Genomic DNA, 15,028 nt, shown 5'->3' with positions numbered 1-15,028 from the left:
CTATGATGTGTAGACGGCTGTGAAGGTCTTGTGCTCAGTCTTGTTTTATCCTCCAGTATTATATGTGTTATACTTGTGTAATGAGAGCGGTGGAGATGGCAGGATTAGGAGAGATAAGAGCTTTGATGATTCCTTTTAGTTCTCGTTCACACTACTGTATTTTCAGAGCTGTCCATAAAATAACACGTCTCGTCCTCAGACCATTGTTATTGGATGTGGCAGTGCAGATGGGGATTTTCTTTCTCACTGACAGAATCTGCGTGTGAGAATAATCCCAGCATCCTCTAGTGCCTTCTGTAAATCGGAGGAGACTCGTCCATTCAGGTCTGTGTCTGCACAATCCATCAGATTCCCACCAGCTCCACCATACAGCAGACATTGTGTTACGGATACATTGCAGTTCTGTAATGGAGGAAGCTGTAAATGGTCTTGTAAATTATTAATAGCGGCTGTAAATTCCAGATTGTATATGGACGACAAATAAGAAAAGACTTGTCCTAGTTTTCTGGATGAAGCTGTGATGATTTTTTTATCCGGCCGTGTGATCCCGGCATTAGAGGCCGTTACATCCCGGGAAGAGAGAGGAATTATCTAGAAAGTGTAAAATATTTCCCTTCTGTGAATATTTTTGCCTCCGGTCACATCCCGTCTGCCGGTATAACGGGCTCCACACCACAAAACTCACATCCAACTCATCAATTGTGGTTTTTTCTGTCACTTTTTTTGTGTTCTCGTATTAATGTTTTTTGTTACAAATTCTTCAGAATGGAGCAGGTGGATCATGAATTCTGCGCACAATAGAAACGCTTTGTATTTTTCCTTTGACCTGTGTTTTTTGCTTTTTAGTACAAAATGTCTCGTGTTCCTAAACTGCGACAAGTTTGCACCAAAATATTTGCTATACATAAATATCTCGGGTGTGGACTGGAGAACATTTTTGACAAAATTTCATCGTTGTTTGAAAGTAGACATACCATTCCTTGAAAAACTATTGACACCCGATGATTTACATTACAGCCACAAACAAGTGGATTTATTGGGGTTTTATGTGATACCAACACAAAGTAGCAAATATTTGAGAGTATAAAGGAAATTATACATGGATTTCTAAACATTTTAAGTAATGTAACTATGAAAATTGTGATGTGCATTTGTGACACCCTGGACCCCAGGGGTCACAGGTAATTACATCAGCCACATACACATACACCCCACCCCCTGTGAGGTCACACACATGTCACCCGAAAGACCTGATGCCTCCCTCAGGGCGAGTAGAGCACACCAGGTGGGCGGAGTCAGGCGGAAAGACACACCCACCGAAGAGACTACTGTCCTGAGGCAGGAAGTTCAAACAGACGAGTTTGGACTGGACAGTGAAGTGGTAGTAGAGCAGCTGTCAGGGACCCGGGTAGGAGCCTGGGCCCCTTTGGAAAACGTCAGTCAGGCAGACGGTGGTGGCCGTCTGCAGGAGTACCGGTACAGCAACCGGCGGAACCGTACGGACCGGGTCTGGGTTGTGGCCTGCCGGTCCCGAACCGGGGAGTCAAACGTGTACCGGAGCACCAAACGGAGGGTACTCAGACCCCGACCTAGCTTAGAAGCCACTGAGTATAGGCAAATTGATTGATTGCTGGCCGGACCTCACGGGTTCATCCACAACCAAAGTCCCGAAAGAAGGCAAAAGCCCACCGAGACCGGGTGAGCGCCACCGCCAAGGGTCAAACACCCAACAGGCCAGCGCCTGCGGGCAACGGAGGGCTCCTCTGGCAGCTCAATGCCGGGGAGCGGGCTACCACTGCTGAAGCAGGGGAGCTGAAGGACACAACTAGAGGTGCACGGGAAAAGGGGCCACCATCAACCCCGCAGGGGGACACCAGCAGCCGGCCGCGGGGACGGACCAGACCCGAACTTTGGTTTACCAGTGACTCTGTGTGGTTTAATTGTGAGTACACCAGTGCCATCCGGGCACGACACACTACACTGCGGCACGGCGCCCTGCACACCGACCACAGCGTCAAAAAACTCGCAGTCCCCCACCGGGCCTCGGGACACACCGCCCCCTACCCACGGAGGGGCTAACATCTCGGCTGCGGCCGCAACACCGATCCCGGACGAGCCCGCCATCACTTCAGCCGCAGCGGTGGTGCATCTCCCGTCACCACGACCCGTGGGTAGCATCACGACCCGTTACACGACCATCCTTCCCCACTGCCTCCCCCTTAACAAGAGTGATGTGGCCCCCGGTCCGGAGGCGCTCGTGCCACCGACAACCCGAGCCCGGACCTCGAGCGGCTCGGCCCGAGCAAGCGGAGGAAGCGGCCGGGCCCCTCTCTGGGGCGACACACATTAGTATTCAGCCCCCTGAGTGAATACTTTGCAGGACCTCCTTTCACTGCAATTACTGCTGACAATCTCTTGGGGGATGTGTCTACCAGCTTTGCACTTCTAGAGGTGACATTATTGCCCTTTCTACTTTATAAAACAGCTCTATCTCAGATAAACTGGAAGAAGGCGTCTGTAAAGCAATTTTCAATTCTTATGTTTTGCTTTTAAAAATGTTCACTCTTCCATAAAGGCCAAATTTGTGGAGTTTATGACTTATATATTCTCCCCCTGAGCATTGGATCTCTCCTGCTTTTCCACTGACCATAGGTCTCTTGGCTGCTTCTCTATAATTAGTGGTCTCCTTGCTTGGGATGTTGGTTTAGGTGGACGGCCATGTCTTTGTCGTTTTGCAGTTGTGCTGTATGTGACAACTCAGCATCTGGAGATTTGTATGAGGGGTGAACTGTTCTTAATTAGGCCAGACATATTGTACCTTTGATTGCCAAATCAAGAGGAGTTAGTCATTGTTTCATGTCAGACTGACCAGAGCCCTATTGTCTGTTAAGTATTGATTGCCTCAGCTGCTTTGACTATGTCAATTAGAGGAATATATGATGCAGTCAGATTGAACTGAACCAATGAGAGAACAGCCATCTCCCACCAATCCTGTAAGATACAATACTCTGAAATGAGAACTGAGGGGTATAAAAAGGGCTTTGCTCCTCTTTCCATATTCATTTTGCAGGACTTCAACCTAAAATCCGCATTTTTAGCTGGAGGATCACAGATGTGCTTCACTGCTCAATGCAGAGCCCACAATTGTGCCTGAAGAACCCAGGTGAGGACAATTCAGTTGTCTGGCTACATATCTTGCTGTGCTTGTTCAGCTTTCTAAGCTTGCCGCTATATCCTCTCTGTGGGTGCTCATCAAAAGCGAGTTGCTACTGGCTGGGATAGTTGGCCCAGGAAGCCTCGAAGTCGCAAAGTTTCTAATCCCTTGCGAGCCAACGGATGGGAGAGACTCTGTCGCTTGTACCATCTTGGGATCTTGCTGGAAATGTACGATATGTGTTTGCCTGTTGGTGAACCAGTAACGTATTACCAAGGTGTGGTTCCCTCACCCTGTGTCGTCTGAGTAGTGTTCTGCCCACAAAAAATGAGTGTGAGCGTTCAGTGGGATGAGCCCTGGTCTGGGTGGTCTTTCTGAAGACAACCAGGCCAGCGGATGACCGTACCAACTGACCCTTGTGTCTCCACACTATACAGCTGACATTTTTGGATGATGGATTGAATAGTGCTTAGTGAGATGTTCAGAGCTTTGGCTATTTTATTTTATAACTGAAGCCAGCTTTACTCTTCTCCGCAACTTTATCCCTGAACTGTCTGGTGGGTTCCTTGGTTTTCAAGATGTTGTTTGATTCCTAATGTTCTGAAATAAAACTTGTGAAACCTTCACAAAACAGGTGTAGTTATACTGAAAATAAATGATACAGGTGACTCAATTTACTAATTATGTGACTTCTGGAGGCAGTTGGTCACTCAGGGGCATCATACTACAAGGGGGTTTAATACAAATGCACATCACAGTATTCACATTTATAGGTTTAAATATTTAGAAAACCATCTATCATTTCCTTTACACTTCACAACAACTTATTACTTAATGCTAGTATATCACATAAAATCCACAATAAAAGCAATTACATTTGTGGGTATGACGCTAAAATAAGTGGAAACGTTCCAGGGGTGTGAATACCTTTTACAAGGGGAAAAATTCCTTCATGACTCTAAAAATATTAGACTAGTTCCCTGGATCAATGCCCCATCACAAATCTAGTATTGATAACCTGCCATAATATGCTTTTTACGGAAGGCATCCAAGCCCGCCTTGAAATTTTGTAGTCTATCAACAATTATCACATCATGTGTCAGAGAGTTCCATATTCTCACTGCTCTTACAGTAAAGAATCCCCATCTGTGATTATGACTGAACCTCCTTGTCATCATTGCAGGCCTCAGTTGTAAAAAGCTCATTAGAAATAGCTTGCTAACCTGTCCTCCTATTGCAGACCTTCCATTCCTTTAATGGTCACTCTTCTCTGCACCCGCTCTAGTTCAGTTATGTCCTCCTCATTCACTGGAGCCTGAAATTGTGCAGAATATTGTAAGTGTGGCCGCACTAGTGACTTGTATAGAGGCAAAACTGTTCTTGTCCGAAGCATCTGTGCCAAAAAAATCTGAAAATCTAAACACCTGCAAACATACAAAGAACAAAAACCCAACAGATTAATATTGTAAAATATTCATGTGCCATACATGTGGAAGAAAAGCCGCTTCGTAATATTATTGGATCGAGGTTCTTGATTTCGGTTAGTACAGCCTCAAAACCAGGAATTGTCTTCTTTTTCATGTCATACATATTAGCGTTATTTCTGCAGCCAGTGATTGGATATAAAGTCTCCAGTAATTATATTACTGTACAGGATTCTTTCTGATGTCACATCGTCATCTTCTCCCCATTCAGGTCCCTACAATATCGGATCCTCTAAGTGGAGATCTTCTATATAAGAGAATTCTCCTGATTGACCCATCAAGGATGGATATGGACAGGAACAAGATGGCGGAGAGGATATTACACCTCACCCTAGAGATCCTCTTCCGGCTTACTGGAGAGGTGAGAGATTCGGATGACGTCACATTACATCATTCTTATCTATGGGAATAACAGATGGACAGAACTGGAGAGGTGAGGACTCTGGAAATGTCTGGAGTGAGATTTATTACTGTGTCTCTCCATAACCAGGATTACACAGTAGTGAAGAAGACCTCTAGTGAGCGCTGTCAGGCCCCTGTGTCTGAGGGATGGGGAAGACCCCTGAGCCCAATCACGGGGCCTCCACCTCACCCCCCGATACATGAGAACATCAATGACCAGAAGATCCTAGAACTCACCTTCAAGATGATTGAGCTGCTGACTGGAGAGGTGACACTGCTGGGAATGCTGGGACATTATACAGTAACGCTATGAAGGGATCAGGGGTGACGGTATCATTGTATGTGTCAGGTTCCTATAAGGTGTCAGGATGTCACTGTCTATTTCTCCATGGAGGAGTGGGAGTATTTAGAAGGACACAAAAATCTGTACAAGGACGTCATGATGGAGGATCCCCAGCCCCTCACATCACCAGGTAATAGCCAGGACTAAATACACATGGCCTATAATTATCTGTATGTAAGGAATGAATTCAGTCCCTGTATGTGTCTCTCCAGGTCTATCCAGTAAGAGGACAACACCAGAGAGATGTCCCCGTCCTCTTCTCCCACAGGACTGTAAACGAGAAGATCCCGATGTTCCTCAGGATGTGTTTCCTCCAGCTCTATCCAGTAAGAGATATCTACTCATGTACTTTCTGCACTGTGTGTTTACATTTTTAGGTTTTCTGCTCGTTTTTTTTTAGCTGTATTTTCTTTGCTTCTGCTTCTTCTGCTGTTTGTTTCTAGTTCCTTCTCTATGTCAATATAAAGGGAACTCAAATACCTGCAGAGGGTTCATGAATACCCTGTTTCCCTGAAAATAAGACCTAGTTACAGTCAGGGTCAGCGTCGGGAGGAGTCAAACTGCGCTATTTCTTAGGAACCCCAGTCTGTTAGGGACCCCATCAGTTGTATTCTAAGGTTGATTGTTTAAAGGGAACCAAACATCAGCATTTTCCTATATAAGGTGCAGCCAGTGCAGTACTGGCACTATCAGGCACATTGTGTACATACCATTAGTGGGCAGCTCAGGTGTTTAGGTGGTGAAATTCAACTTTATAAAGTTTGAAAATTCATGCACTTTTTGATTGACGTGTGCACCTCGCTGCTAATGTTCAAGCGGCTTATGCACGTGTATCCCTGCCCCCCCCGCCGCCTGTTCCTCCTCTCACTGGCCATATGTAAATTTCTAATCTTCAGTTACACGCCGTCGGAGTTAGCGCCTGCGCATAGCGCTCATCTCCGGCGCCATGTTTCTGAAGTCCACAGTATTATGGTGCATGAGAGGGCGGTGCATGAGATTATGAGGTGCACCCTGATTAGCTGTAGCAGACGTCTCCTACGATATCGTCCTCTGCAGCTAATCGGTAAGATCAGCTGTTCTCCAGTCCTGTTGTGACCGCACGCGCTCCCGCGGTCATAACAGATCTGAAGAAGCGAGGGTGCATGCGCCGCCCTCTCATGCACCATAATACTGTGGGCTTCAGAAACATGGTGCCGGAGATGAGCGCTATGCGCAGGCGCTAACTCCGACGCCATGTAACTGAAGATTAGAAATTTACATACGGCCAGTGAGAGGGAGGAACAGGCGGCGGGGGGGAGGGGGGGCGGGGATACACGAGCATAACCCGCCGGGACATTAGCAGCGAGGTGCACAATCAAAAAGTGCATGAATTTTCAAACTTTATAAAGTTGAATTTCACCGCCTAAACACCCAAGCTGCCCACTTATGGTATGTACACAATGTGCCTGATAGTGCCAGTACTGCACTGGCTGCACCTTATATAGGAAAATGCTGATGTTTGGTTCCCTTTAAGGACCTTTGATGATGTTGCGGGCGGGGAATTGACCTTCAGCAAGGGGGTTGCTAGAGACGCTCGGATCCGGGCGGTTGTTGTGGCTCGTGTGGCAGCCAGACCCGGGTGCGCGCAGCCGTCCGTCGCCCGCAAGTGTAAAGGGGGTAGTTATTATACAGGGGAGGTTTGTCAGTGACACCACCCGTGGGTTGCGGTGATGGTTGGTGACACCGCCACTGCCTTGTTATGGGATGTCCAGGGCTGATGGAACGGGGCAGCAGGATGGTATCCCCTCCACGGGTAGGGGACGTGTTGTTTCGGGGCCCAGGTGTTGGTGGGATGGAGTGATGAGGCACAGTCTGCAGGGTTGGACCGAATGATACCGGTGTACTCACTGTTTGAAAAAAGTCACACAGAGTCCAGATAGTAAACCAACTGCCGGTAACCGGTAGCCTCCGGAGGGGTGTGCTCGGGTCCCGCACACTGGTTGACAGAACAGGGGCCCTTCCTCCTGCGCTTTTGGTTTGTGTCTTGTGTGTTGACTAGTCCGCATGAAATGGGGAAGTCCACTCCCTTTGTCTTTTCTGTGGGAGTTGTGGCCCACGAGAACTGACCCGTGGGATCTTAACAGGCACTTGCAGACGCCCTATCCCCCCTCGTTGGACTTACCCTCTCGCTCTATCTGGGCTGTCGGTGGGACAAGACTTGGAATCTTGTCCCCTGCTGGTTAATTAGAAAGGTGCTTGAAGCTGTCCTCACCCTAGGGTCCAGGCACCCCGACTGTGCATGGCGTCCGGACCGGATTCCCGCTGTCGGCACCGGCGAGCTACATCCCTGCCCTGGTCCACTTAAGGTCTCCCGCGACCGGATCTCCGTCGCATGTGGCCCTGCTTTGCCGTCTGCCACCTAGTCAGGTTAAGTAGTCCGGGGCTCCAACCCCTGACCACCACTTCACCGTCCTCTCACTTCAACTGTCTAGCACTGTTCTGTGTGTTTCCCTCCCCTGACACCTCAGAACCCCTAGGTGGGTGTCACCATCTGCCTGGCCCTGCCCACTGTTGTGTCCCTATTGTCCTGCGGGGTGACTAGGGTTTGATGGCTGGCGTTGGATACCTGTGTGTGGGTTTTTGTGTTGGAAGGCCAAGGAGGAGGGAGTCCTGCACCTGGAAGATGGATGCAGTCCTCTGTGACAACCTGATTTTGTCAGGGCATCACAATGACTATAAAAAGTCATGTGGCATGATGTAACCGAAGGGCTTTTAATTGCAGAAGTCTAAATGAACTGAACAGGACATAGGCTGGCATGCAGGATTGGCATTAGGGGAACGGGAGAGCAAACTGGGCAATTTCAGAGCGCTCCCATTCTCCTAGTGGCCCCAGTGTTTATAAGCCAATTATAAGACTGCTTAAGGACCTTTTTGACATCACATCATGTGACCAAATGTCTCAATTGCAGGAGTTTCAAGCACAAGAGGAGACAGGCTGGTGTGTGTGTGTTCACGCCAGTTTTATCGAGCTTTGTCAAAATGGGCAGAGCTTGGCCAGAACAAGGGTGTGATGCCACCGCTTCTCTAATTCGGAACAATTGCTGTGTTCCCTATGCCAGAAATCTCTCTCCAGTCCCTGATGTAATTTTTCAGTGTACATAGCCGGTCTTGATAAATTGGAGCCCAAATGTTTATCTGCAAGATCCTGCTACCTGCTTTGGTTACAAAGCCTAAGGATAGGCCATCAACGTTACAGTCCTGGACATCCCCGTTAAATTTCGACCATCTGTCTTTAACTATTTTATTTTCGTTTTGGGGAAAAATCTCTTTAAAATTGTTTATGTTGTGAATCAATGTCACAGAGATGTTTTCAGGTTATTCCACTATCAAGGCGGTGTCAGGATCTGTGGAAACTACACTCTGCCTGCTAACTTCTCTTATGTCTGTGAGCAGTGCAGGGAGACACAGGCATCAAACCACAGATTTAGGCAGGGTAGCAAGAGTTAACCTCTGATGGGTTGCTAGTTGGTGTATTTGATCAAATGCTGCGGGAAGCCAGTACCCTCTCCCCCTGTATATGCTGGATGGGCTATTCCATTAATGCCAGCTATAGTTTACCTATACTGGTCTGGTGAGGTGTTGTGATCCAGACGTACGGGTGGTTGTTGTGCATTATTACTGTGAACTGTTGTGGTGTTAACCCTTGTTGTCTTTTTGTTGATGCCTTCCTGCTCTTGCTTTTCTCATTAGTCTCTCACTGTTTATTTCTGTGAGTTTGCAAATTGTCTCATTTGTCTTAATCTGTGTTTCCATCATACTCCTGCCAATCACACGCCAGGGTGTATGCTATCCAAAATTATACGCCTCTGTCGTTGCCAGAATCGTTGGGAGGAATGCTGTGTGACGGTATCCACACGAGCACCTTGGTCAACCAATATATCGCTGAACGATGTTGCGTCGTTTGTGAGATGGGTACTTGTGACCATTACAAAATGACCTATGAGCGATCTCAGCAAATCGTAGCAACGATCTGGGTGTGTCACATCGCTAACGAGATCGCTAACAATATCATTGTGTGTAAAGCGGCCTTTAGATGTCGAAATTGGACAACTTATTCGAAATACATTTTTTCCTAATTTAATTTCTGATGTTATAGTTTAAAAAAAATAAATGTATTTTCAAGATAATATCATTAAAAAAATAATAACATTGCGTTTATTTTTAGCAGATGACTGTATTGGGAGTTCAGATGGAAATCTAATATCTTCAGAATTTATAACTGATGATGAAAGTATCACACGTGATACATATGAAGAGCAAGTCCAACAGAATTGTAAGCAAAATACAAGATACAGAAGCGATGTGGAACATGAATCGGCTTCCACAGGAGAGAAGCCATTTTCATGTTCAAAGTGTGGGAAATGTTTTATTAAGAAATCAAACTTTGTTAGACATCAGAAAATTCACACAGGAGAGAAGCCATTTTCATGTTCAGAGTGTGGGAAATGTTTTATTCAGAAAACAGCTCTTGTTAGGCATCAAAGATCTCATACAGGGGAGAAGCCATTTTCATGCTTGGAATGTGGGAAATGTTTTACTCGGAAATCAGAACTTGTTAGTCATCAAAGATCTCACACAGGGGAGAAGCCATTTTTATGTTCAGAATGTGGGAAATGTTTTACTCGGAAATCAAATCTTGTTAGTCATCAAAGATCTCATACAGGGGAGAAGCCATTTTCATGTTCAGAGTGTGGGAAATGTTTTATTCAGAAATCAGATCTTGTTAGTCATCAAAGATCTCACACAGGGGAGAAGCCATTTTCATGTTCAGAGTGTGGGAAATGTTTTATTCGGAAATCAGATCTTGTTAGTCATCAAAGATCTCACACAGGGGAGAAGCCATTTTCATGTTCAGAGTGTGGGAAATGTTTTATTCGGAAATCAGATCTTGTTAGTCATCAAAGATCTCACACAGGGGAGAAGCCATTTTCATGTTCTGAGTGTGGTAAATATTTTATTCAGATGTCAGACCTTGTTAGACATCAAAAAATTCACACAGGGGAGAAGCCATTTTCATGTTCAGAGTGTGGGAAATGTTTTATTCAGAAATCAGATCTTGTTAGTCATCAAAGATCTCACACAGGGGCGAAGCCATTTTCATGTTCAGAGTGTGGGAAATGTTTTTTTCGGAAATCAGATCTTGTTAGTCATCAAAGATCTCATACAGGGGAGAATCCATTTTCGTGCCTGGAATGTGGTAAATGTTTTACTAGGAAATCAACTCTTGTTGACCATGGAAAACTTCACACAGGTGATAAACCATTTTTATGTTCTGAATGTGGAAAATGTTATTCTCAGAAATCAGATCTCATTAAACATATGAAAAAGCTGCACAGGGAAGGAACCTTTTTCATGCTGTGAACATTTGAAATGTTTAACCTTTAAATCAAGTATGTCAACCATGAGAAAACGCACACAGTAGAGGAGCCATTATTACATTCAGAATTTGGCAAATGTTTTTTATCATTAATCAGGTCTTGTTGTCAGATGAGTCACATGGGAGAAGGCATCATGATGTACCATGAGTCAATGTGTTTTATCCAAAAATTAATTGCTCAAGTAAGAATTGGTCAGGAGGGGGGCGGAGCCGGACATGGCTGAGTGAGGACGCTGCTTGCTAGAGCTCCTCTAAGTAATCCCCCATAGAACCGGTTTATTATTTACAATGGGCAAATCAACAGCAAAAAAGAGCAAGCCCAACAAGCCCAGCACCTCAGGGCAACCTCCTGCACCCCAGGGTACCATCGGGGCTGTTTTAGTCATGGAACACTTGCTGTTGGCCATCCGGGCTAACCCAGACATACAGGGAATTATGATCGCCAATCGAGAGCATAAGTGCGCTGCCTTTGCCAACGATCTTCTTGTGTATTTGTGTAACCCCACCACATCCCTCCCGTCCTTAATGATGGAGCTAAACCAGTTTAGTAAGTGGTCCAATTTTAAAATTAAGTTTGATAAATCAGAGGCCCTAAATATCTCTTTACCCCAAGCAACTGTAAATGTTATAAAACCAAACTTCCCCTTCAGATTGCCACCCCATGGTAGTATTGGATATTTGGGCATCAAGATCCCATCTGACCTGTCCAGACTCTTTCAATTAAACTACCAAAGTTTCCTGTCACGGTTCGAGGGGGATCTGGCTCGGTGGCATAGGGGCACTCTTTCATGGTTTGGCAGGATCAGTGCACTCAGGATGACGGCTCTGCCGAGATTGCTGTATTTGATACAGACGGTTCCGGTCTATGTTCCAGCAACCTATTGGGCCAAGATGCAGCGCATATTCGGTCGATTTGTTTGGTCTGAAAGGCGTGCTCGTATAGGGAGTGGCGTCTTAACTAGGACCAAAGGTGCGGGAAGAACGGGGCTGCCTGACTGTAGACGGTACTACTTGGCAGCCGCTCATGCCAGGGTCTTGGACCTTTTGCTTAATTCTAGTTCTAAGCTTTGGGTTGGCCTGGCACAAGATATGTGCCCCTTATCAATACCGACCCTGCCGTGGACCTGGCCGCTCCTCACTAAACATAAGATTGAGATGTCTTACAGCACCAAACAAACTCTGAAAACGGTTCACTCTGGGTCGTCGCGCAATCTCATGATCCAGCCTAGAGGGCCCCTCATGCCACTGACGGATAACCCGGAGTTTTTACCGGGCGCATCATCCAACAATTTTCTAGGAAGCACGAAATTAAATCCCTTGAGGCTAAATCGGGTAGCCCCGGGGGGGTCCATCATCCCACTTCAGGAGATGGTGGAGAGCCGTAATTTCAAACTGCGATTCCATTTTGAATATGCCCAACTCAAACACTTCTTAACCTCCCAAGACACTGTCATGACTCACTCCTCGCCCCAAACTCCCTTTGAAAACCTTTGCAGTGGTTCCTCTGATACGCGCCACGCTATATCAAGGGTGTACAAGCTTATGACGAGTGCAGTAGAGGTGTCGCCTCCTCGCTTCTGTAAAGCATGGGAGTTAGAGCTCAACCAAACGATTTCCGGGAATCAATGGGATCGTTGTTACCGCCTGATCCACAGGCCCGTGGTTGCCACTAGGATGCAAGAAACCAGCTATAAAATACTTTCCAGGTGGTACAGGGTACCGGCGTCCCTTCATGCGTGGTGCCCCGAAATACCTGACACTTGCTGGCGATGTGGAGCCCCGGGAGGCACCATGTCCCACATCTGGTGGCACTGCCCGAACCTGTCGGTCTTTTGGAACAAAGTACTAGCAGCCAAACAAGGGGCCACAGGGATCGTAGTCCCCAGTCGCCCGGAGGCAGTTTTACTGTATATCTTTAACGTATCGGAAAGGGTTTTTAAGAAATCTATCTTAGGCCACCTTCTTCAGGCCACCAAGACCGTGATCCCTCGGCTTTGGGAGGATTCCAACCCTCCGACGGTAGATGAGTGGATAACAGAGGTAAATGTGATTCACCGCATGGAAATAGGGATGGCCCAGTCACGAGGGCAGACGGTGGAGACAGCCACCAAATGGTTCCAATGGGAATCTTTCTTGTCTAGTAAAAAACTTCTTGAACTAATTTAATCTCCGGAAGGGGGGCACTCTGGCTTTTTCTCTTTCAGACAGTTCACACCGCCTTTTCGACAAATTTTGGCTCAACAGACAATGTATCAATCCCGGTCGCCCCATTCTGCTTTCTATCTCTCCTCTCCTTCCTCTGAACCACCCCTCTTTCTTTAGATTCTGTGACTTTTTCTCGCTTTAATCTCTTCTTCTTGTTTTATCATTTTCTAAGGTTTTAAATGATTATCTATGTACCATTTCTACCATCCATAGAATTTTGCGAAGCCTGCGAAGGCTTGGTGCCGCATTGACTTCTGATCTGCATCATTTGTTATAGCATGGATGTATGTTCTAATATTGTATTTCTTTGGAAAATTAATAAAATCTTAAATTGGAAGAATTGGTCAGGGAAAGCACCATTTTCTTTCTTTTTAAACTTACTGTATTATTATGACTATAAGATGCACCTACGTTTTAGAGGAGGAAAATAGGAAAATAATTGAAGCAAAAAATGTAGTCATGATGCACTGTTATGGGGGAATCTGCTGCTGACATGGTTATGGGAGTAATATCTTCCCAATACTGTACTAATGTCCCCCATTTTGGGCCCCTTTTAGTTGTGTTTTTTTTCATCCTGGTGTATACGTCTTTCATCCTGGTATATACTGTATGTTCCCCATCTTTGTCCCATCCTGGTATACATGATCTTCATCCTGGTATATATAGCTTTCACCTTGGTATGTATAGCCCTCATCCTGATATATATATATAGCCAAATCCTTGTATATATGGCACTCATCGTGGACCCATCCTGGTATATATGATCTCATTCTTGGCCCATTCTGGAATTTATCATCATAATGCACAATTATACCTAATTTAGAGGTGGAAATGGGCCCCCTTACCTCTTGGGCTGCAAGTAGCACCAATGATATGTCGGCCCCTGCCGTCATTCTAGTATATATGTTTCTCATAATGCTGCAGACATAAAAAAAACAACTGATTATACTCATCATCTCTCTGCTCCCCCAGTGTGCAGTGTTGCCTTTGATGCTGGCAAGTGATTTCAGTGTATAAGCGGCACATCACATGACGTCACTGCCACTGCACCTACAGGTACACGCGGACGTCGGCTGCCGGAATATTCACTGCTCCCCACACCTAGGATTATGGACCGTGTGGAGCAGTGAATATTCATTCTCTAATAAAAAACACGTGATCACCGAGTTGCAGCAGTTAGCTGGTGGCTGAGTGATCATGTGTGCCTGCTATTAATAAATGAATATTCACTGCTCCCCACGCTCATAATCCCGCTCATCTCTCGATGCTGGCTTCAGTGCGTTGAGGTAGACTGGATTATGGGTGAAGGGAGCAGTGAATATTCACTTTTGTTATTAGCGGGTACACTGTTAGCACTGGTTTCTGCCTCCTGTGACCCACTCCTCCACCACCGCCCCTCCAGTCACAGTCACATCAGGACTATGACGCACACCCCCCCCTTTCCCTAAGACACCCCCCCTTTTTCTACACAATTTTTTTTGGGGGGGTAGGGTGTGTCTTAAAGTCCGAAAAATATGGTAATTGGTTAACAAATAGTAACAGTAAAATATTACAATACAATCAAAATCGTATAACATAAAAGTCCACAAATCATTGTGAATGTATCTGACCGTTTCAGGCACCACCCTCTTTCACTAAACTTCTCTTACATTTCAGACAAAAAATTTCAAAACTCACTAAATGTTTGAACAGTTAAGGTGTGTGATGCGCAAAATGTGTGACTTTTACACAGTGGTTCTTGCGCAATGAGTTAGATGAATTTCCCCTTAAATAGTGCTTATCACAAATCTGTGGCTGCCTTTTATTATTTACTAAAACAGTGGAGACCCGCGGATTAGTGAATTTTCTAAATATAATCCAGTACCAAAACTTTTTGAAGTGTCCCTAATGTCCCCAAAATGAACTTTCAGGATGTGAGATCCCACAACCCTCAGCGATAACTGATCGTGAAAGAGTGAGCTCTACGACCCTAGCTCTGCGGCATCCTTCTTAAGCAGTTCAATTAAATCTTAACAGGAAGGTGT

At 45.8% G+C, this 15,028-nt stretch overlaps 1 protein-coding gene across 1 annotated transcript in view; it reads left to right on the top strand.

The window, feature by feature from the left end:
- Window positions 1–11,888, top strand: part of LOC142313083 (uncharacterized) — a 102,645-nt gene extending 90,757 nt beyond the window's left edge. The window contains exon 5 of the mRNA XM_075352069.1: window positions 9,758–11,888. Coding sequence (XP_075208184.1) covers window positions 9,758–10,783 — 1,026 coding nt within the window. The 3' untranslated portion in view covers window positions 10,784–11,888. The remainder of the gene's footprint in view (window positions 1–9,757) is intronic.
- The last annotated feature ends 3,140 nt before the right edge of the window (window positions 11,889–15,028 follow it).

This window comes from Anomaloglossus baeobatrachus, chromosome 5 (assembly GCF_048569485.1).
Source record: "Anomaloglossus baeobatrachus isolate aAnoBae1 chromosome 5, aAnoBae1.hap1, whole genome shotgun sequence".
Classification (NCBI taxonomy): Eukaryota; Metazoa; Chordata; class Amphibia; order Anura; family Aromobatidae; genus Anomaloglossus; species Anomaloglossus baeobatrachus.
Note: the sequence above shows the minus strand (reverse complement) of the source record. Positions and strands in the feature narration are given on the sequence as shown.